Source organism: Plecotus auritus (assembly GCF_963455305.1).
Source record: "Plecotus auritus genome assembly, chromosome: 2".
NCBI lineage: Eukaryota > Metazoa > Chordata > Mammalia > Chiroptera > Vespertilionidae > Plecotus > Plecotus auritus.
Window position 1 is genome coordinate 229,256,892 of NC_137771.1, and position 22,956 is coordinate 229,279,847.

The 22,956-nt window shown below is 63.9% G+C and overlaps 1 protein-coding gene across 1 annotated transcript; it reads left to right on the top strand.

Annotated features, from left to right (window-relative positions):
* Nucleotides 1–22,324: 22,324 nt before the first annotated feature.
* Nucleotides 22,325–22,738, top strand: KRTAP11-1 (keratin associated protein 11-1; the record flags this gene model as incomplete). The annotated part of the gene is made up of 1 exon (XM_080654300.1): nucleotides 22,325–22,738. The coding sequence occupies one exon, from the start codon at nucleotides 22,325–22,327 to the stop codon at nucleotides 22,736–22,738; it is 414 nt and encodes a 137-aa protein (XP_080510426.1).
* Between the last annotated feature and the right edge of the window lie 218 nt (nucleotides 22,739–22,956).

A 22,956-nucleotide genomic window follows, 5' to 3' on the forward strand; every position in this document is an offset into this window, starting at 1 on the left:
TCCAATCTCCTCGGCGTGGACGGAAGTAAGGCCCTCCAGAGAGATGCTGCCTGTCCGCAGGGGGCCTCACCCCACCCCACCCTCGGCTGGCGAGACCTCGATGGCCATGTCGCGGGCTTTAAGGACGGGACTCCCCTGGGGGGAGGTGGGAGACAGCACCCCTTTTTTAAAAAAATATATTTTATTGATTTTCTTACAGAGAGGAAGGAAGAGGAATAGGGAGTTCGAAACACTGATGAGAGAGAAACATCGATCAGCTGCCTCCTGCACACCCCCCAGTGGGGATGTGCCTGCAACCAAGGTACATGCCCTTGACCGGAATCGAACCCGGGACCCTTCAGTCCACAGGCCGACGCTCTATCCACTGAGCCAAACCGGTTAGGGCGACAGCACCCCTTTCTAATCAGCACCTGCCGCCCACGCCAGCAGGAGGAGGGTGCGGGGTGCCCGCCCTCCGCCGGGGACTCAGCCGGGTCCCTGCTGCTGTGGGACCGGAAGCTGGTCTCCAGGCCTCCGCTGTCCCGGCCACAGGGCGGGGGGGGGGGGCTCCTGTCGTCTGCCAGGCTGTCCAGATGCCACGTTGGGGTCCTTCCTGCCTCTCGTCTTCGAGGAGCGTGACCCGACTCTGACTTCCTCTCCCAATTGCATCAGTCAGGGCGACAGGCCGACGGGAATGCGTTCCTTGCATGAAAAGAGGTTTATTGTCGGGAACTGGCTCAGCCCGCAGTGAGCCGGAGACCGGGGGTGGGGGTGTGGGTGGGGGGAGGGGTGGCGGGACCCAGCCCGTCCAGGCCCCCAGGCCCCCAGCACGGGGCGTCAGCTCTGCCTCCAGGAATGTTCCCCGAAACGTCAGGGGCTGGATGTGCCCAGGGCGAGTGCAACATTGTAACCAACACACAAAACCACCCCAAACGGTCACGGCCCAGCGACGCAGGAGCCCCACCGGAGCCGGACCAGTTTGGGTCTCTTGTCCGGAATCAGATCCAGCCGCGAGGGGGAGGGGCCGGGCCTCAGGGGCCACGTGGAGGCATCTCAGAAATATGGGGGGCGGGGTGGGGGGCGGGGCGGGGTGGCGGTGGACTGTGAGATGCTGTGCAAGTCACGTGTGAAAACAAATCAGAACGGCGCTCACACGTGAGGTCAGTGGGGGGCACAGAACGACCCTGCGCCGGCCGGAATCCTGGGTGTTTCTGGGGAAGGGAGAGGAGGGCCGAGGATGGGGTGGCGGGGGAGGAGGACGGGGTGGGGGGGAGGAGGACGGGGTGGGGGGGAGGAGGACGGGGTGGGGGGAGGAGGACGGGGTGGGGGGAGGAGGACGGGGTGGGGGGGAGAGGAGGACGGGGTGGGGGGAGGAGGACGGGGTGGGGGGAGGAGGACGGGGTGGGGGAGAGGAAGATGGGGCGGGGGGGTGTGGGAGGAGGACGGGGTGGGGGGAGGAGGACGGGGTGGGGGGAGGAGGACGGGGTGGGGGGAGGAGGACGGGGTGGGGGGAGGAGGACGGGGTGGGGGGGAGGAGGACGGGGTGGGGGGAGGAGGACGGGGTGGGGGGAGGAGGACGGGGTGGGGGGAGGAGGACGGGGTGGGGGGGAGAGGAGGACGGGGTGGGGGGAGGAGGACGGGGTGGGGGGGAGGAGGACGGGGTGGGGGGGAGGAGGACGGGGTGGGGGGGAGGAGGACGGGGTGGGGGGAGGAGGACGGGGTGGGGGGGAGGAGGACGGGGTGGGGGGAGGAGGACGGGGTGGGGGGAGGAGGACGGGGTGGGGGGGAGGAGGACGGGGTGGGGGGGAGGAGGACGGGGTGGGGGGGAGGAGGACGGGGTGGGGGGAGGAGGACGGGGTGGGGGGAGGAGGACGGGGTGGGGGGAGGAGGACGGGGTGGGGGAGGAGGACGGGGTGGGGGGGAGAGGAGGACAGGGTGGGGGGAGGAGGACGGGGTGGGGGGAGGAGGACGGGGTGGGGGAGAGGAAGATGGGGCGGGGGGGTGTGGGAGGAGGACGGGGTGGGTGGGAGAGGAGGACGGAGGACGGGGTGGGGGAGAGGAAGATGGGGCGGGGGGGGGAGGAGGACGGGGTGGGGGGGAGAGGAGGACGGAGGACGGGGTGGGGGAGAGGAAGATGGGGCGGGGGGGTGTGGGAGGAGGACGGGGTGGGTGGGTTTCCCAAAAGGTGGGGAGCGAGCCTGGGTGACAGCGGGGGTTTGACAGCCCTGGCGATGGGTCCCGGATGGATGGCCCGGGTGCCGGCCTATTTCTTTCTTCTTCTTAAAAAATATTGGTATTGCCAAAACCGGTGTGGCTCAGTGGATAGAGCATCGGCCTGCGGACTGAGGGGTCCCGGGTTCGATTCCGGTCAAGGGCATGTACCTTGGTTGCGGGCACATCCCCAGTGGGAGGTGTGCAGGAGGCAGCTGATCGATGTTTCTCTCTCATCGATGTTTCTGACTCTCTATCCCTCTCCCTTCCTCTCTGTAAAATATCAATAAAAAATATATTAAAAAAAATATTGGTATTGATTTCAGAGAGGGAGGGTGAGGGAGAGGGAGAGAGAAACAACAATGATGAGAGGGAATCACTGATCGGCTGCCTCCTGCCCGCCCCCCACTGGGGATGGAGCCGGCACCCCCGGGCCTGTGCCCTGCCATCACTGCCTGGTCATGGGTTGACCGGGTCACGGAGCCACGCGCAGGGGCCTGTTTTGCCTTTAAGCCGCTGCGCTGAGGCCTGACCTCCCGCGGGCCCGGCTGGGCGCGCACCTGGGCCCCGGGGACAAGCGCCAGGTGAGGCCGCTCGGGGCTGGAGCGGAGGCGGCGGGGAGCAGGGCGCCCTGGCCCTCACACCCCGGGGCCCGAAGAATGGAGAGCCCCACCCCCGTGGGAAGCCCCCGGTGAGCGAGGCCCCGCGTGGAAGCCGCCATGGGCACCCAGAAGGTGAGTGAGCACCAGAGCGCACCCTTCTCCGAGGCAGGCCCCGCCCAAGCCTCACCTGCAGGTCGGGGGGTGGGGGGGGAGGGGGTGCGTGTGGCCAGGATGTTGCGATGTGGCTGTTGGCCACAGCCGGTCTGGGATGCGGTCCAGAGCCCGGGAAAGGCGGCTCCTGAGCGGCCGCTGAGCCCCGCGGCCTTTAGACCTTAGACGCACCGGCTCCGGCTCCGGCTCCGGCTGCATCTTGTGTAAGAAACCGCCCCTCCTCACCGGGACGCGCGGCCCCGGGTCACCGCCCAGGGGTCTCCTCGTCTGGCCTTTTCCGTTCCCACCCATAATGCACGTCGGTAAGGAGCCCCCGGAGCCGTGGGCAGTGCCCCCACGCAGCCTGTCCGTGGCCCCGGGAGCAGGTCCCGCGGGTGAAGTCTGCGTCCAGGAAAGCAAAGGCCCTTTCGCTCCCCCGCCGGTCCTGGCTGCTCCCGGCCTGGGCTCTTCCATGTGGATTTGGAAAGAAATGTGAGGAGTTTACCCCCCCACACTCAGCGTGGTTCTGATTAGAAGCGCATTTAGTCTGCAGGTTAATTTACAGAGAATCTTCTGTCTGTAAACATGGTACAGTGCCCGTTTAATTTTAAACAGGCGTCCTCAAACTGCGGCCCGCGGGCCACAGGCGCCCGCCGAGGACATGGATCCGGCCCGCCGGGGGCCGCTGCCTGTCCTGCTTAGCAGCTGACGCGTCCCGGGCCCGCAGTGCGCATAGGAATTTGTTCATAGTTTTTTTTTTAAACTATAGTCCGGCTCTTCAATGGTCTGAGGGACAGGGACCTGGCCCCCTGTTTAAAAAGTTTGAGGACCCCTGAATTAGAACTTCTGTGAAGTCTTTTTTTCACCCGAGGGTATTTTTCCCATTGTTGTTGCATTTTTTTTTTTTTAGAGAGAGTGGAAGGGAGGTATGGAGGCTGGGGGGCGGGGAGAGGTGGGGGAGAGAGAGAGAAAGAGAGAGAGAGAGAGAGAGATATCAATTGGTTGCCTCCCACATGCGCCCCACTGGGGCCAGGAGAATGCATGCCCTTGACCAGGATTGAACCCTTGACCCTTCGGTGCACAGGCCGAGGCTCTAATCACTGGGCGTGGGGGTGGGGGGAAGAGGAGGCCGGGGTGGGGGGGAGAGGAGGCCGGGGTTGGGGGGAGAGGAGGCCAGGGTGGGCGGGAGAGGAGGCCGGGGTGGGGGGGAAGAGGAGGCCGGGGTTGGGGGGAAGAGGAGGCCGGGGTGGGCGGGAGAGGAGGCCGGGGTTGGGGGGAGAGGAGGCCGGGGTTGGGGGGAGAGGAGGCCGGGGTTGGGGGGAGAGGAGGCCGGGGTGGGGGGAGAGGAGGCCGGGGTGGGCGGGAGAGGAGGACGGGGTGGGGGGAGAGGAGGCCGGGGTGGGGGGAGGAGGACAGGGTGGGTGGGAGGAGGACAGGGTTGGGGGTAGAGGAGGACAGGGTGGGGGGGAGGAGGACGGGGTTGGGGGGAGGGGAGGCCGGGGTCTGGGGGAGAGGAGGACAGGGTGGGGGGAGAACTCTCCAGGGCGAACTTTTGTGAAGTTTTTAAAAATAGTTAATATATCGATAAAGGTTTTATACATGTTTTGCTAATTTTATTCCTGGGAACACATTCACACACACACACACGCACATACGCGCACACACACGCACGCACACACAGTACACACACGCACGCACACACGCACACATTCGCTACCATTGGCCGGTGTGTAGCCTCCGTGGAAAGACTGGGTCGGATGCGTCTCTCCTCCCTCCTGTCAGTGGGCAGTCGTTCTGGCTCTTGTTGGTTAGCGACGTCTGGATGTTCTCATTGAATCGGGAGATACACCTTGTCCGGCCCTCAGACTGTGACGTGTTTTCTCCGACGGCGAGCCGGGTCCTGCTGCTCATTTGCGGGTGAGCCCGGTTCGGCGTGAACGTCATCGATGGGAAGCCCCACGTCTGCGCTGCTGCTCAGGGTGAGCGTCCCTCCCGGCCTGGCCCGCCGCCGCCTGAAGGCTCTGCTGGGGACAGGCCGCCGCTCGGGCGTGAATCCTGTTTGTTTATTTGTTTGGAAGGAACACGTTTTGACCGAACCCAGGTTCACACGTGGGAAAGCTCGTTCGCGGTGTGGTACCCGCTCCGGGCGGCCGGGTGAGTGACTGGCATCGGCTGTCGGGGCCTTTGAAGGTTGGGCGCGTCTCGCTTTGTGGTGTGCGTCCCCACGTGACTCATCCTCGTTCCTCGGTCAGGCCGGTCAGACTCCGTCCATGGGGTTCCGTCCGGAAACCCTGGTCTTCCTACAGCCGTTCCTCTGCGGCACGTCCGCTCCTGTTATTTTATTGCCTTACCTTTACTTCTTCCTCCTCCAATGCTGTTCGGATACTGGGATACATCGTCAGCTTTGTCACTTTTCGATGATAACCACGTTACACTCTAAATTTCACTCTAAGGGCTGTGTGGCCTTTATTTCGCGAGGTTGATGGGACATGTGCTATTTTTGTTGTGATTTCGGCTCTAAATATTTTATTAGTTCCCTTGTGATTTCCCTTTGACCTATGAGATAGTAACCGTGTGCTTTTTTAAAAAAAATATATTTTATTGATTTTTTTTACAGAGAGGAAGGGAGAGGGATAGAGAGCCATAAACATCGATGAGAGAGAAACATCGACCAGCTGCCTCCTGCACACCTCCCACTGGGGATGTGCCCGCAACCAAGGTACATGCCCTTGACCGGAATCGAACCCGGGACCCTTGAGTCCCCAGGCCGACGCTCTATCCACTGAGCCAAACCGGTTAGGGCCCGTGTGCTTTTATATGTCCAAATATGTGGGCGTTTTCACCTCTATTCTGTGTTGTTATAAGTAATAATTACAAAATTCCTTTGTAGTTAAAAACAATGGCCTACATGTTCTCAATTCTTTGACGTTTATAAAGTCACTTTAACTCCAGTACGTGGCCTGCTTGTATAAATATTCTCTTATGCACTTGAAAAAAAAAAGTGTGTATTCTGAGGACTCAATTTTTTTTTAAAATATATTTTATTGATATTTTACAGAGAGGAAGGGAGAGGGATAGAGAGCTAGAAACATCGATGAGAGAGAAACATCGATCAGCTGCCTCCTGCACACCTCCCCCTGGGGATGTGCCCACAACCAAGGTACATGCCCTTGACCGGAATCAAACCCGGGACCCTTCAGTCCGCAGGCCGACGCTCTATCCACTGAGCCACACCGGTTTCGGCCTGAGGACCCAGTTTGACATGCGTGCGTTAGGTAGTGTTTTGTGTGTGTTCTGTTCAAATCCACGTCCTCGCGAATACGTTTTGCTCTTGGCTTGCTATGGGGAAGCGGTAAGGAGCGGCCTCCTCACGCGGACCAGCCGGTAGCCCTGCCCGTCGGCCAGCGTTGGCGTCCCGGGTCTCGGAGCTGTGTTACTCGGTGTCCGTGGTGTGTTACCACCTTGCCGTGAAGCGGGTAGCTGGGAGCAGTGGGTTAGCACGGCTGACTCGATTGGGGTTCATTTCAGCGGCGCCACCAGCTCTGCGGAGATCTTGCCCCGTCCAGGGACCCATCGCCACAGGTACGCTGGGCACACAGAGGACAGAACGCACCCCTGCGTGAGCTGCGCAGGGGCCCGGCGGGACCCGCCGTCCGTCTGGTGGGGGGGCGGTGAGTGGCGGGGAAGCTGGGTTGGTGCCCCTCTGGTTGGGTTCGTCACCTAAACGTGGTCCTTGGTGAAAGATGTGCTGCATGTGCTTGTTCACGACTCGGAGCCTGATGTGTCCGCCCAGAGAACCTGGGTGCTGGGCCATGAGCAGGGATGGGAGGAGGAGGAGGGGAGAGGCCACGCGGTGACCGGGTGGGCTGACCCCTTACCCATCCGGAGGGTCCTCGCAGCATCCTCTCCCCCCCGGGGCAGCACGTGGCCCCTAAGGAGGCAGGAAGGAGGTGGAAGGACTTTGCTCAGTTTCCACTGCCTCACAGGACACCACAGCTCCCCCCAGAGTGGTGTGATCACATCACACCTCACACCCCCAGACGGCCAGTCGGAAGTCTGAGCTTGGGGGCACCATTTTATTATATCTATATATCTACATATCTGTCTCTCTCTCTCTCTATCTCTACCTCTACCTCTACCTCTACCTCTACCTCTATCTCTATCTCTATCTCTATCTCTGTCTCTGTCTCTGTCTCTGTCTCTATCTCTCTCTCTCTATCTCTCTCTCTCTCTCTCTATCTCTGTCTCTGTCTCTATCTCTCTCTCTATCTCTCTCTCTATCTCTGTCTCTGTCTCTATCTCTGTCTCTCTCCTCTCTATCTCCATCTCCATCTCTCTCTCTCTCTCTCTCTCTCTCTCTCTCTCTCTCTCCCTCCTCTCTATCTCTATCTCCATCTCTCTCTCTCTCTCTCTCTCTCTCTATCTCTATCTCTATCTCTGTCTATCTATCTATATATATTAGAGGCCTGGTGCACGAAATTCATGCACAGGTAGGGTCCCCAGGCCTGGCCGGCAATCAGAGCTGATCTGTGGGGCGACCAGTGGGGTGATCAGGGGGCCCCCGCTGGCACCTGCCTTAGCTGACCTGGTTCCTGTGGGCTGGGGGCAGCTCCTGCGTTGAGTGTCTGCCCCCTGGTGGTCAGTGCACGTCATAGCAAGTGGTTGAGCGGCCTTAGCATCTAATTTGCATATTACGCTTTGATTGGTTGAAAGGATAACCAGACGCCTGGACACTTAGCATATTAGGCTTTTATTGTACAGGCTATTGATCAGCTGCCTCCTGCACGCCCCACCCTGGGGGTCGAGCCCACAACCCGGGCCTGTGCTCTGACTGGGGATCGAAGGGTGACCTCCTGGTTCTAGGATGATGCTCACCCCCTGAGCCACGCCAGCTGGCAGGCTGCCTTGAATGCTAAACATATGGAGAACAGGAGAGCAATTACTCCTAATGTCCAGAGCTGAGCAAGAACAATAGGTTTTGCGCTGACAGCGAGTGGCGCTATCGGGAATGGAAATGACGAGGTGGCTGTGAATATGCAAATGCGCCCTCAGATGGGTTTGATGCTGAGCCCCTTCCGGGAGGACTCGCAGTAGGAACTCAGAGAGATAATTGGGCCCTCGGAACAGCTGCCTGTCCTCTCTGCGGGACGGAGAGAGGGTGTGATCATTCACACGCAGGCTGCACTCCAGCTCGGGGCCGAGCCCGTCTCTGTGCAGCCGTGTTCTGAGAAACACAAGCAAAACCACCAAAGGCGGGTCCCATTCCTCGGGCCACTCCACCTCAGACCCAGTGCCCACGCTCCGTCCCGTCCCAAACACGTTGGGGGTGGGGGTGGGGTGGGGTAGGGGTGGGGGTGGGGCGGGGGCGGGGGCGGGGGTGGGGGTAGGGTGAGGGTGGGGGTGGAGGGGTGGGGTGGGGTGGGGGTGGGGGTGGGGTGGGGTGGGGGCGCCCTGAGTCCGCAGGCCCTTCGCCTCTCTGGTGTGTTAACCTCTGGGTTCCTGGCCCTTCAGGAGCCAACGGCCCCCCGTCCGTGTACCCCCTTCGCTCTCCTCCCGTGGGAAGGGCTGTGCACCAGCCGTCCCTGCCCAGGCCCCGCGTTTGGTCCTAGACCCTGTCTGTGGTGGCATCGGGGGTCACGGCGCTCCGGGGTCACGTCCCCAAATCCCCAAAGGTGTGCCACGCGGCTAAGCCACCCTCCAGGACCCTCCTGGGAAGTTGCTTTTCTTGAAAAAGAAGTTTTTTTTTTGTTGTGGCCCCGGCTGGTGTGGCTCAGTGGACAGAGCGTCGGCCTGCGGACTGAAGGGTCCCGGGTTCGGTCCCGGTCAGGGCACAGGCCGGGGTGGCGGGCTCGCTCCCTGGGGGGGGGGGGGCGTGCAGGAGGCAGCCGGTCGATGATTCCCTCATCGTGGATGATTCTCTCCCTCTCCCTTCCTCTCTGAGGTCCATAAACACATATTAAACGTTAGCCGTTGCTCTGAGACCCTGATGGAAGGGCGCGGGGGGGCCGGCCAGAGTCGGAGCCTCCTGAGGGCCTGACCCTCCCCCCAGGCGGCCCCCGCGCCGTGTCCGGACCATGAGCCTCGCGTGTCCGAGTTAGTGAATCCCAAGCAGACCTTCCTCCTAGGCCAGCGGTTGGCCGCTGTGCTGACCGGCGGTCAGTTTGCCGACCACGGTCCTGGGCGGCTCCTGGCTCCGAGGCCGCGGGAGCTCGTCTGAGGGCAGCAACTCACACAGACACAGGGGTGCGTGCCCGGCCCGCGGGAACCGCCCAGAGGCAGCGCCCTCCGCTTTCCGGGTCCCCCTCTGTCCCCCCCCAACCCCCAGGCCGCGGGGAAGCGAGGGAATGGCTGCACTCGGGGACCCCCCGCGAGGAGAGGGGTGTCTCCGTCTGTCCCCGTGTTTAGCGCGTTTCCTTCCCGTGTTCCTGTCGGAGGCGAGTTGTGACTCCCTCCCGTGGACGGAGCTGCGGACGATGGAAAGACCTCGATCTTCAGGACCTTCCGGACTCCGCGGACGTGGCGGGAGCCGCCCGAACGCACAGCCTTTCCTCCTTCCCCTCCTGTTTCAGAGTCTGTCTGACTTCCTCTCGCCCAGGACGTGCTGTTCTCACGGGGAGCCCAGTGCCGAGCCGCGTGCACGTCGGGCCGGCGGCCACCCGGTGGGAGCGGCTGAGTCAGTCCTGGGGGCCGGCGTCTGAGACCCAGCCCTCCCATGGCTCCAGCCCGGAGCTGGCCCCGGCCCCTCTTCTCAGATGGCTCTCCAGCAGGGACAGGGAGAGCCACCGGGGAGCCTCACCCCCGGAGTTCTCCCCGGTCCCGCCCCCGGCACCCCGGGAAGGGACCCCCCCCCCCCCCCCCCCCCCGCGCCTGCACCAGGCCGGCCTCAGGCTTGGCGCCTGGACCTATGGGTCAGGAAGGCCGAGAGCAGAGCTGCCTGCTGGCGGATCAGACACCCCGGCACTGGGCCCGCTCCGGTGACCCGTGTCGTAGGCCGCAGGAGGCCAGCGCCCCGCTGCCAGGACGGTGGGTCCTGAGGCTGTGAGGCCCGAGGCTGCTGGCAGGCGGCCCAGGAAGAAGCAGGCCTTTCTCGTGGCCCCAGGCGTCCCCTGGGGGCGGCCTGTGCGTCACCTTCACAGCGGGGACGAGGGCAACAACCAGGAGGCGCCCTCCCCTCCCCCCCCTCCCCCTGCAGATTCCCCACGTGGTTCTCTAAAACATTTATTTTTATTGATTTCAGAGAGGAAGGTGGGGGGAGAAACATCCAGAGGAGAGGGAATAGGGACCGGCTGCCTCCTGCCCCCCGCACTGGGGATCCAGCGGACACCTGGGCCTGAGCCCCGACCAGGAAGCCAGCCGTGACCTCCTGGTTCGTGGGTGGACGCCCGATCACTGAGCACGCGGGTCGGGATCCCCACGTTGCTCTTAACCGGCACCTCTGGCCACGCCCCTTTGTCCCCTCTCCTGCTCCTGCTCCTGCTCCTGCTCCTCCCCTCCCCCCTCGGTCCCAACGCCAGGTGCAGCTCCTGCAGCTCCTCGGGTCCCTGTGTCTGCGGGGTCAGACCCCTCACGCCACCCCCTAACCCAGACCCCTCACGCCACCCCGGAGCATTGCAGCGCTTCGTCCAATGACCCGCGTTCACTCTCCATGGCGACCACTGCACGGACGTCTGATCTGATCTCATCCCCTAAGCACAGGCCAGGCAGCCGTGGGCAAACTACGGCCCGCGGGCCGGATCCGGCCCGTTCGGCTGTTCTATCCGGCCCGCGGAGCCGGAAGAGCGGAGGGTTCTCTTGCTCTCCCCTCCGCTCCTTTACTTTGAATTTATATTAGTTCACACAAACACTCCATCCATGCTTTTGTTCCGGCCCTCCGGTCCAGTTTAAGAACCCATTGTGGCCCTCGAGTCAAAAAGTTTGCCCACCCTGGGCCAGGGCCTTGCCGGGCCGGAGCTGTCACCCTGCAGTCAGGGTGGGGAACGTCTGGCCCTGGGCGTGCAGGGCCCGAGACATCAGGTGGCCTGGCCCCGCCAAGCCCCGGGGGAGCTGATTCACTGTTCGGCCACACAGAGCAGGCGCGTTCTGCGTGGATGATGATGTGTGGCCGCGGATGAATGACGGGATCCATGTCCCACGGCCCTGGGCGGGGAAGGTCCCACCCTGTGTCCTCAGAGCCGAGCAAGCCCCACCGTCCTCCCTGCTTCTCTCACCCTCTCCCTGGCCCCACGCTGAGCCCCCTGTCCTCCCCGACCCCACGCTGAGCCCCCTGTCCTCCCCGACCCCACGCTGAGCGCCCTGTCCTCCCTGGCCCCACGCTGAGCCCCCTGTCCTCCCCGACCCCACGCTGAGCCCCCTGTCCTCCCCGACCCCACGCTGAGCCCCCTGTCCTCCCTGGCCCCACGCTGAGCCCCCTGTCCTCCCTGGCCCCACGCTGAGCCCCCTGTCCTCCCTGGCCCCATGCTGAGCACCCTGTCCTCCCCGACCCCACGCTGAGCCCCCTGTCCTCCCCGACCCCACGCTGAGCCCCCTGTCCTCCCTGGCCCCACGCTGAGCCCCCTGTCCTCCCCGACCCCACGCTGAGCACCCTGTCCGCCGTGGCCCCACGGTGAGCGCCCTGTCCTCCCTGGCCCCACGGTGAGCACCCTGTCCTCCCCGACCCCACGCTGAGCGCCCTGTCCTCCCCGGCCCCACGCTGAGCGCCCTGTCCTCCCTGGCCCCACGCTGAGCGCCCTGTCCTCCCTGGCCCCACGCTGAGCCCCCTGTCCTCCCCGACCCCACGCTGAGCACCCTGTCCTCCCCGGCCCCACGCTGAGCACGCCTGTCCGCCGTGTGCCCCACGCTGAGCACGCCTGTCCTCCCTGGCCCCACGCTGAGCGCCCTGTCCTCCCTGGCCCCACGCTGAGCGCCCTGTCCTCCCTGGCCCCACGCTGAGCGCCCTGTCCTCCCTGGCCCCACGCTGAGCACCCTGTCCTCCCTGGCCCCACGCTGAGCGCCCTGTCCTCCCTGGCCCCACGCTGAGCACCCTGTCCTCCCTGGCCCCACGCTGAGCGCCCTGTCCTCCCTGGCCCCACGCTGAGCACCCTGTCCTCCCTGGCCCCACGCTGAGCACCCTGTTCGCCATGACCCCACGCTGAGCGCCCTGTCCTCCCTGGCCCCACGCTGAGCACCCTGTCCGCCTGCGCCCCTCAGAAAGGCGACGACCTTCCGCGCCAGGGCCGGGCCTGACATTGAGAGGGGCGCTGCCCGCTGAACCCCACTGCGCCCTCTCACGCCCTCTCTCCTTCCTCTCGCTGAGGAGCCCGCTGTTCAGTGTCCCGCCCCCGACACAAGCCCCCCCCGCGGGCCTGCGTGCGCTCCGGCCGCAGTGACCCCCCCCTTCGGTAAGTCCTATGTCCCCCGGGGCCTTCCAGGACCTTCCGAACTGTTTCCGCAGACGCGTGCGGTGCCGTGGCTCCCACTCCGGCTGCGCCCGAGTCACCTGCGTGGCCTGCTGGACAGACGCCCCTCTAGGACTTCTGACTCGGGGGTCTGCGCGGGGCAGAGACACTCGCCTGTCTGAGAGCCAGGTGTGTGGGGGCTGCTGGCCTGGGGACCACGCTCGGACCCCTGTCCTGGGTCCCAGACCCCCCGGGGGTGGGAGGAAGGGAAGACTCGGGTCCCGTGTCTGCGGCTGGCGTCTGGGCCGGTGAACTCTGAGTCCCCTGTCCCTCGCCGTCTCTCAGCTCCTCCTTCTCTCTGATCCGCCTGCATCCAGCTGCCGGCCAGCGTGCCCCTGACTTTGACCTTGTAAACTGCACACGCTCACACGCCCTCGCACTCCCTGTGGGAGAGAGGCGGCTGTAAAGGGTGACACAGCAGTGACTCGGCGGGTGGGAGGCATGCAGGCGGCCTCGCCCCTTTATATGGGGCTTCTCCCCCAGTCTCCCCCCCCCCCCGTTCTCCCCGGGGCAGTGTCCGGTGGAGGGGGCTCACAGACAAGCGGGGACTGCCTTCCCGAAGGGACAGACGTCCCTGGGGACAACCTCAAATACGAGGAAAATAGAGAAAAGAACTTCCTTTCACCCCAAGGAACGCCCGGGGGGCTAGCCGCTCCTACTCACTCCCCCCCCCCCCCCCGGGGGAGTGCACTGTGTTTTTTTATTTTTTATTTAAAAATACTTTTATTGACACTGAATTGATCCTGGAGATCCAAGTGTGGTCACGGAGCCCCCGGGGACCTGGGGTGCGGGGCCCTCGCAGCCCTCACCGGCCCGTCAGAGGCTTACCGTCCACTTGACCTGCGGGGCGCGGAGCCGGCAGCACCAGGCCTGGCGGCCGTCAGAACCGCGGTCGTCGGGACCCAGGCCCGCGAGACTGTCTCGGCGGCATCGCCACGGCCACGAGTGTCGGAGGGAGCGACGTCTGCGTGTCCGTCGGAGGGTCGGAGGGTCTGTGGAGGCCACGCCCCGTCGGTGGCGGGAGGACAGGTGTGCGGACAGAGGCCGGCGCGTCTGCCTGGCTCCGACCCCTCAGGGCTGAGTCCCCCTCCCTCGGGGGCGCCAATGACTTCACCCGGAACATGACGGGAGCCCGGCCGCGTGGCTCGGGGGTCGGGCATCGACCTGTGAACCAGGAGGTCACCGTTCAGTCACCGTTCAGTCCCCGTCGGGGCCCGGGCCCGGGTGGCGGGCTTGGTCCCAGGGAGGGCCTGCGGGAGGCAGCCGATCCGTGCCTCTCTCCTCATGGATGTCTCTCTCTCCCTCTCCCTTCCTCTCTGAGGTCAATAAAGGAAATATATTTAAAAATAAGAAAGAAAATGGGGATGATGAACAAACCAGCTCCCAGGCGGCTGGGAAGACGGGATGGGGGACGCGTGCGCTGTGGACGCTGAGAACGCGGAGGGGGGGGCATCTCTCCGTGAGGCCGGGGCGGGGGGGGGGGAAGGCAGTGGGAAGGCAGGTGGGGCCCTGGTCTAATGTGGAGGAGCCGCTGCCGCTGCCCCGTCAGCAAAGCCACCAGGCCTCCGCCGTCCACTGTTCTCCCCTCGCGGGAAGGCGCGTCCACGGCCGGGGTCTGGGAGACGGCAGGCGGGCGCCAGGCCACTCAGGGGACGTGTTTGGGGACACATTTGCTTCACATCCTCCTAACGAGCAGCGCTGCCCGGTGTCGGATCTGAACTTCATTTTCTGAAAGAAAACGCCCCCCTCAACTTTTGAGCGTGCACCGCGGCCGGGAGGTCCGGGGGCTCATGTCCTGGATGTGGGGGGGGGGGGGGGGAGCTCTGCTCCCTTGGCCGCCGCCCTGTTCTCTGCGAGGCTGCCCTTCAGGCAGGCTGCACCGCCGCCATCGCCCGAACCCGGGCTTCCCCACGCGTCCTGCTTGTAACCAGGGCCTCGGCCTCCGTGGGTCCGAGGAGAAGGGCCTCGAGGACTGGGCTGCCCGCTCCCTGGAAGCCCGACGCCTGGGGGCGCGGTTCCCGCCGAGGTTCCGTTTCATGTAAACACGGGGCGGAGGGAGGGACCCGCTGCACCCTGACCTCTCAGCTCGGAGGCCCCAAGGGAACCCCACAGACGGGGGTGGGGGGGGCCAGCAGGCAGTTTCTCACAGGCCTGCAGGGGGGACTGGGGGGGACTGGCAGGGGGACTGGCAGAAGGACTGGCAGGGGGACTGGCAGGGGGACTGGCGGGGGGACTGGCGGGGGGAGTGGGAGGGGGACTGGCAGGGGGACTGGCGGGGGAGTGGGAGGGGGACTGGTAGGGGGACTGGCAGGGGGACTGGCGGGGGGAGTGGGAGGGGGACTGGCAGGGGGACTGGCAGGGGGACTGGCAGGGGGGACTGGCAGGGGGACTGGCAGGGGGGACTGGCAGGGGGACTGGCAGAGGGACTGGCAGGGGGACTGGCAGGGGGGACTGGCAGGGGGACTGGCAAGGGGGACTGGCAGGGGGACTGGCAGGGGGACTGGCAGGGGGGACTGGCAGGGGGACTGGCAGGGGGGACTGGCAGGGGGACTGGCAGGGGGACTGGCAGGGGGGACTGGCAGGGGGACTGGCAAGGGGGACTGGCAGGGGGACTGGCGGGGGGACGGGCCCTGGCCACTGGTGCTTGTGGAGCACTTGCCCCCCCCCCCCCAGGCCTCCGATGGATGCAGTGAGCACACGGATGGGCCCCCGCTCCTTGGTGATGTGTGTCCTGTCCCTTTAACTCCCTGTTCCCACTCTGTCCGTGGAAGCGCCCGCCTCGGTTGCCATGGCAGCGGTCTCTGCAGGCGCCCTTTGCTGTGGGAGTCCAGCCCTTCACTCCAGTCCTGTCTGCTCCCCAGTATCAGGAGGGGACTGTGGGCTGACCTCTGAGACCTGCTGCGTGTGTGTGTGTGTGTGTGTGTGTGTGCGCGTGTGTGTGTGTGGGGGGGGGGGGCAGAGGGGACTGTGGGCTGACCTCTGAGACCTGCTGCGTGTGTGTGTGTGTGTGTGCGTGTGTGTGGGGGGGGAGGGGCAGAGGGGACTGTGGGCTGACCTCTGAGACCTGCTGCGTGTGTGTGTGTGTGTGCGCGCGCGTGTGTGTGTGTGGGGGAGGGGCAGAGGGGACTGGGGGCTGACCTCTGACCTAGGAGACCTGCCGCATGTGTGTGTGCGTGTGTGTGTGTGGGGGGGGCAGAGGGGACTGGGGGCTGACCTCTGAGACCTGCTGCGTGTGTGTGTGTGTGTGTGTGGGGGGGGGAGGGGCAGAGGGGACTGGGGGCTGACCTCTGACCTAGGAGACCTGCCGCATGTGTGTGTGTGGGGGGGGGGGGGCAGGAACCTCGGGCAGCGTGTGGGCAGAGCGCCAGCTTCCCGGCGTTTCCTGGTGCGCCGCGTGGGGGTGCGGGTGGGATGGGGCGACGGCGTGAATGGGGGGCAGGAGACCCTGGCAGCTATTTGGGGACGAGGCTTCCTGTCCTTTCCCTCTTGTAAGCGCTGACCTTTTAGTAAAAAACTGTCAGCTTCCTTTTGCTGGTGCGATTATGGGATGATTCTCTTTGTCGTAGAAATCCTGCCACAGCCCTGGCCGGGCGGCTCCGTGGACAGACCCCCAGCCTGCGGACCGGAGGGTCCCGGGTTCAGTTCCGGTCAAGGGCACGTGCTCGGGTTGTGGGCACCTCCTGGCCAGGGCCCGGGTCAGGGTGCGTGCAGGCGGCAACCGGTCAATGTTTCTCTCACATCGATGTCTCTCTCGGTCTCTCCCTCTCTCTTCCACTCCCCCTAAAACTCAATGGCCAACTATCCTTGCGTGAGGATTAAAAAAAAACCCCACAAAAACCCCAACTATTTGTGGGAAGTTCAAGATTGAGCTCTTGAAGGTGAAAGACTGGGGATCTGAAAAGTCTCGCTTTGATTCCACACCCGTGACAGACACGCGTCTCCCCCGGGGCAGGGAGAAGGATGTGAAAAAAGGGACGTTATGTTTCTTCTCGGCCGTGAACGGCGAGGCGACCTGGGGGCGCACAGGCCTGCGGGCGGGTCTCAGTGCTGACGGCCGAGGGGTGTCTCCACTCTGGGGAGATGTGCCGTCATCTACGGGCAGAAATAATGACACCCCGCCACCCGCAGACCCCGACCTCCCGCCAGGGAGCTGGGCCCCGACGGCTGGGCGGGCAGCTCCTCTGTCCACACGGATGCGGAACGTGTGACCTTCAACTACATCACGTCCCTGCAGTCACTCACGGCTTCACTGAGCCTACACGGAGGCCCTCCCGTGTGCCAGGGGCCGAGGTGGTGGTTAGAGAACCAGATACAACGGATGAGCTGTCCAGTCCGCACCGGCGTGGCTCAGTGGATAGAGCGTCGGCCTGGGGACCCGAGGGTCCTGGGTTCGATTCCCGTCAAGGGCACGTGCCGGGGTTGCAGGCTCGTTCCCCGCTGGGGGGCGTGCGGGAGGCAGCCGAGGGATGTCTTTCTTCTCATCGATGTTTCTCTCTCCCTCCCTCTCCCGTCCCCGCTCTCTGTAAAAAATGAACGTATTTGCTCGCTGCTTCAAGTTGTACGACACTCAGTTGCGTGGAGATGTGTAACTTTTAGAGGTTTTTTCTGCGGGTGGATGGTAAGGCGCTTCCAGCCTCTGTCTTTGTGTACGGACTCGGCTGTGACAGCACCCGGCCCGGGCTGTTAGAAGCACCCAGACTATCGGTGCCCTCGGGCCCCGGAGACGCCTGGGCCGCTGGCATCGCCCTAGAACAGCCGTGGGCAAACTACAGCCTGCGGGCCGGATCCGGCTGTTCTATCCGGTTCTCTTGCTCTCCCCTCCGCTCCTTTACTTTGAATTTATATGAGTTCACACAAACACTCCATCCATGCTTTTGTTCCGGCCCTCCGGTCCAGTTTAAGAACCCATGGTGGCCCTCGAGTCAAAAAGTTTGCCCACCCCTGGTCCTGGTGTCTTCGCTGCCGAGCGCCCGGGGGCTTTTAACGTGGAAACCCGCGGACGGTCACGGAGAAAACGGCTCCTCCCTGGGCGGAGGTCGCTCTCAGGGGAGGTGAGCGCAGTGCGGCCACAGACCGTCAGCGGCGCCCGACGCGGTCCCTGCACAGGCCACGCGGACCGCGTCACCCACAGCCGCCCGGGGCGTGCGGGGGTTTGAAGGGCGGCACGGACGTCTCGGCGCCGCTGCGTGCGGCTCAGGATTCAGGGTTTCCGTTTCAATGTCCTCTAGTCCGAGGACGAACCCAAGGGGCTCACCCTTCATTCCCTTACGAGTACGGCGTGGGAATCATCGCTCCAACTTCAGGAAGTTCAAGGGACACGTGCGGTTGGGGTGCCTGAGACCAGCAGCCCCAGAGCTGACCCCGGCTGGCTCCCGCCTTCCCTGTTCTTACTGGGAGCGGGGTCCCCATTCCTGGGGTGCCCACTGTGGTTCTGAACACCCTCTGGCACCTGTGCGACGTGGGTGTCGCAGGGAAGCCCGAGTGGGAGGGAGCCTGCCTTTCATGTGTGACTCACAGAGCCGCCTGCAGAGCAGGCTCGGGGCTCGCGGCCGCCCTGAAGCGGATCCCATGGACGCCGTTTTACGGGGACCCGAAGCCGGCCGGAGCTTAACGAGCAGCTGAGCTCAGGCCGTGAGTCAGTGGGAACGTCGGGGCGCGCTGGAACTCGTGACGTGTGCTGGGAATCGGATGCCACCGTCAGGAGGGCGAGGGGTTACTGGGGAGCAAGAGGCGGAGGCCCCTGGGAAAGCTGATTTGCAATGAGCAGCCCTTGTTCTGATGAGTGACGTTGTGTCTTTGCTAACAAACCTGAAACCGCAGGCTATTTTCCCCAGCAGGGCCTGATGGCAGACGATTTTTTGGGCAAATTGGCCTTTGCATTTAGCATTTAGGTTCGTATGTAAATGGGAGGCTGCAGGACTCCTTGCAGGTGATTTTTGGCGGCTTCTGATACGTGATGCAAGTAACTAGAGACGGAGATATTGAAACTAGGCAAAGCAGAAAAGGCGGGGGTGGGGGGGTGGGATGAAAAATAATGACCGCCGATACAGTGTAGCAGTTAGGTCTGCAGTTGATACAGTGTAGAGTTAGGTCTGCAGTTGATACAGTGTAGCGGTTAGGTCTGCAGTTGATACAGTGTAGAGTTAGGTCTGCAGTTGATACAGTGTAGAGTTAGGTCTGCAGTTGATACAGTGTAGAGTTAGGTCAGCAGTTGATACAGTGTAGCGGTTAGGTCTGCAGTTGATACAGTGTAGAGTTAGGTCTGCAGTTGATACAGTGTAGCGGTTAGGTCTGCAGTTGATACAGTGTAGCGGTTAGGCCTGCAGTTGATACAGTGTAGAGTTAGGTCTGCAGTTGATACAGTGTAGCGGTTAGGCCTGCAGTTGATACAGTGTAGAGTTAGGTCTGCAGTCGATACAGTGTAGCGGTTAGGTCTGCAGTTGATACAGTGTAGCAGTTAGGTCTGCAACAGGGAATAAGCAAGAGCCGGAGTCCTTTTGCAAGGAGGTCTCAGTCGGACTCGGCTGCCCTTAAATGCAAGGGAATTCTATTTGCTGCCAGTGCCTGGGAGGGGCCGTGCCTGGGTAACGTAGGACGCGTCTGTCAGGGAAGTGGGCACCCCTCTCCGTGCAGGGCGGGGCCTGTCGTGAGGGAGGAAGAGGGCCGGGTCTGCACTTGATGGAGCCGCCAGGCTCTGCCCCCGGCTCTGCCTCCCAAACGTGTAGATTTTGCCACGTTCCCAGGGTCAGCAGGCGCGGGGCCGAGCAGCTGAGCCACAGGGAGAGCCTGCTCCGAGGGAACATGTAGCTCACCCTGACACCAGCTGGATGCTGAGTGCGTTCATTTCCGGTGGGACAGTGCGTTTATTTCCGGACGCCCACATTAATGCAAATTCTCCTCGAGGAGTCCAGGTCAAGAGCTGATGGTCTGAAGGGCGTGTTCATTTTGTCTCAAAAAGACTTGTTGGCGTTGTGGACGGTGAGGCGTCAGCCTGGTTGACCAGCGCCCTGTGGTCTCCCCCCTGCTACAAAGACCTGCTCCCTTTTCACGGCTGCGTAGTATTCCACGGCGTAGATGCACCGAAGCTGTTTATCCCCTCGTCTGCTGATGGGCACCCCGGCTGCTCCCAGATCTTGGCTGTTGTAAATAACGCTGCTGTGAACATAGGGGTGCACATACTCTTTTGAATTAGTGTTTTGTGATTTTTTTGGGTAAAGTCCCCAAAGTGGAATCGCTGGGTCATAAGGCAGTTCTATTTTTAATTATTTGAGGTAACTTCATGCGGCCTTCCATGGTGGCAGGGTGGCTGGTGGGGGATGGAGGTGGAGGGCTGAGCGAAAAAGAAAAAAAGAAAAACTCATGGACATGGACAGTGTGGTCATTGCCGGGCCGAGAGGGGGTGGGGTGGGGGAGGGTAAGGGGGTGGGGTGGGGGAGGGTAAGGGGGTGGACGTGATGGGTGGAACCTGACGTGGGTGGCGACAGTGTGCGGTGCACAGATGGTGCGTGTGGAATGTGCACCCGGAGCCTGGATACGTTTGTGAACCAGTGTCACCCAATTAACTCAATAAAAAAGGGAGAAGGATTGTGTTACATTTGACCTTGGTGAGCCCTTCGACCTCCACGAACTTGGGCTGCTTCCCGTGGCAGGACCGCCTTGCGGGCGCGGTGCCGGGGGGCCGCCGGGCCATGCCTGGGAGACGTCATGTCCCCCGGAAGTGGATGGAAGGCCCCCCAGGACCCGTTCCTTTGCAGTCTCGGACACTCAGTGGGAAAGAGGAATGAGGACAGAGGGAGGGCCAGGGAGCTCTCTGGGATCCGGAAGTGGGGTCACCCCGTGTGACTTCACCCCCGACGGCGTCTGCGTCGGCCCCTGATTCACTACGAGGTGGACCCCCTCCCTCAGCAGCTGCGACCCCGCGGGGCGCCCGCCCTCCCCACCCTGGCCCTTCCCACGCGGAGAGCGCGTCACAGCATCGCGGGGCCTCGTCATCGCCGGGGAACCTCCCGACACCCGGGCACCTGGGTCCCGCGGGAGCGACGGCTGGCCCCTGGGAAGCGGGACAGTCACGGGCGTTCTCCTGGGGCCTGTCATTAGCCTCCAATTACAGGCCTGCGCTCCCGAGTGGCTTCGGGGGCTGAGCAGCGACCTCTGATGCGTTCCCACCACGGCCGGGTGCCGGGCGCCCGTTTAACAGGCCGTCCCCCCGGGGCCTCAAACACGGGGACCCCCTGTGCCCCTCTCCCGCCCGCGAGCCAGCTGAAGAAGTGATGGGGCCTCGCGTGGTTTTGATGTGGACATGAAGGCGACCCGGGCTGAGATGCGGGTGCTGGTGGCAGAGGCCTCGGCGTCGGGGCGTCCGGAAGTGGGGGGGCGGGGGGGGGTTGCAGCGAGTGAAGTCCCCGAGAACGGTGATCGCATCTGTTTCCCCAGGAAGGGACACGGGTTACATGTCACAGCTCGCTGCTCACAGACCCTCCTTACCCAGGCCCGTGCCTGCCCCCCCCTGCCGCCCCGACCCCTGATGGAGGCGTGACCTTGAAGACCCCATGGGTGTCCATGATAGAAACACGTCCTCTTTTTTAAATATATTTTTATTGATCTCAGAGAGGAAGGGAGAGGGAAAGAGAGAGAGAAACATCCATGATGAGAGAGAATCATGGATCGGCTGCCTCCTGCACGCCCCCCACTGGGGATGGAGCTCACAGCCCGGGCATGTGCCCTGACCGGGAATCGAACCCGGGACCCTTCAGTCCGCAGGCTGACACTCTATACCAGGGGTGGGCAAACTTTTTGACTCGCGGGCCACCATGGGTTCTTAAACTGGACCGGAGGGCCGGAACAAAAGCATGGATGGAGTGTTTGTGTGAACGAATATAAATTCAAAGTAAAGGAGCGGAGGGGAGAGCAAGAGAACCGGATAGAACAGCCGGATCCGGCCCGCGGGCCGTAGTTTGCCCACGGCTGCTCTATCCACTGAGCCACGCCGGCCAGGGTGAAACACATCCCATCTGCAAGTGTTTGTGTGAAAATGCATGTCTCCGGTTCGAGGGGGGCACCTGGAGGAAGACGCTGCACCCCTTCGGAGGAACACGACGATGGTGAGGCCCTACCGGTCCCGCGGGCACAGGGACCCGTCCGTGAGTCACCGTGTCTGTTCCCCTCGATGACAATTTTCAGGAGTCGAGCTCGTGCGTGGCGCTGAGAGGGACTTGGCTGCAAACACAGCCCTTCGTGGGCGCCCGCGGCCCTCCGGCCTCCTGCCCCTCGGGAGTGTCCGAGCCAGCCCCGGTCCAAGCCCGCGTCCTCTTCCCGCACAGGTGACGTCACGCCTTGACATCACGCAGGGAGGCTGCTGCCTGGGACGCCCGTTAGCGGCGAGCGCGGCGGAGTTGTGCTGGGAAATCCTAAGAGCCGGCAGCGCACCAGCAGGGACGGGGGAGGAGGGGAGGGGTCATTAGTGCTGGTCGCGGGGGGGGGGGGGGGTGTGGACGTGGATGGGTGTGGGCGGTGTCACTGCCGGGCCGACGCTGCCGTGTCCACGCCGGAGGGCGGTGTGTGGGCTGGAGGGCCGCCGTGGCTTTGAAGCCGCCAACCCGCCTCTCCCCCGGGTCTGAGCCCAGAACAGAGGCTGTGACGCAGCCGCCAAACCACTAAACTGGCTTTACGAGGACGCAGGCTGCTCAGGAGGCAATGAACCCGCAGGTTCCCAGGGTGTTCTGAGGCCGGCGGCGGGGAGCGGGGGGGGGGAAGGGGGGGCTCAGGAGCCGGGAGAGCGGGCGGGGCCCCGCCCACCTGCAGGGACGCATAAAAGCCGCCGGGCGGGCCCCGGGGACACTCACAGCTGGAGCAGCCGCAGCCCTTGGCACGCTCTCCCCTCGCCTCTCCGCGCCTCTCCGCTCCGTCCGCTCCGTCCGCACCGTCTGCACCGTCTGCACCGTCTGCACCATGTCCTACCACTGCTCCCCGAGGAACGGCTCGGCCAGGCCCCTGCCAGGAGCCTGCCCCGTCCCGGGGGTGCCGGGGGCCCCGGGCGCCACGCACGACGTCGACTGCCTGAGCGGCATCTGTCTGCCCAGCTCCTTCCAGACGGGCTCCTGGCTGCTGGACCACTGCGCCCAGGAGCCCAGCGGCGAGCCCCCGGCCTGCCCCCCGGCCTCTCGCGTCGCCAGCCCCGGGCGGGTGGCCGGCCCGCGACAGCCCGCCTGCGTGGCCAGCCCCTGCTCCGCCGCCTGCAGCCGGCCGCTCACCTTCGTGTCCAGCAGCTGCAAGCCTGCCGGCGGCTCCGCCGTGTGCCCGCCGGGCGGCGCCCCCAGGACCTACAAGCGGCCCTGCGTGTCCAGCTACCGGAGGACCTGCTGAGCCGGCCGGCGAGCCAGCGAGCCAGCGAGACCCCGTGACCTGCCCGCCGCCCAGCCCGTCTCGCCCTGCCCTCGGCCGGTGCGCCTCTGGGGCTTCCTGGACGTGTCCCGGTGCCGCGGCTGCGTCTCCTGCTCCCGATTTCTTGCTTCTGAGGGATGGAGCGTGTCTCGCTCGGTTCCTTTCAATAAACGGCGTCACTCGGCCTCGCAGTGTCTCCA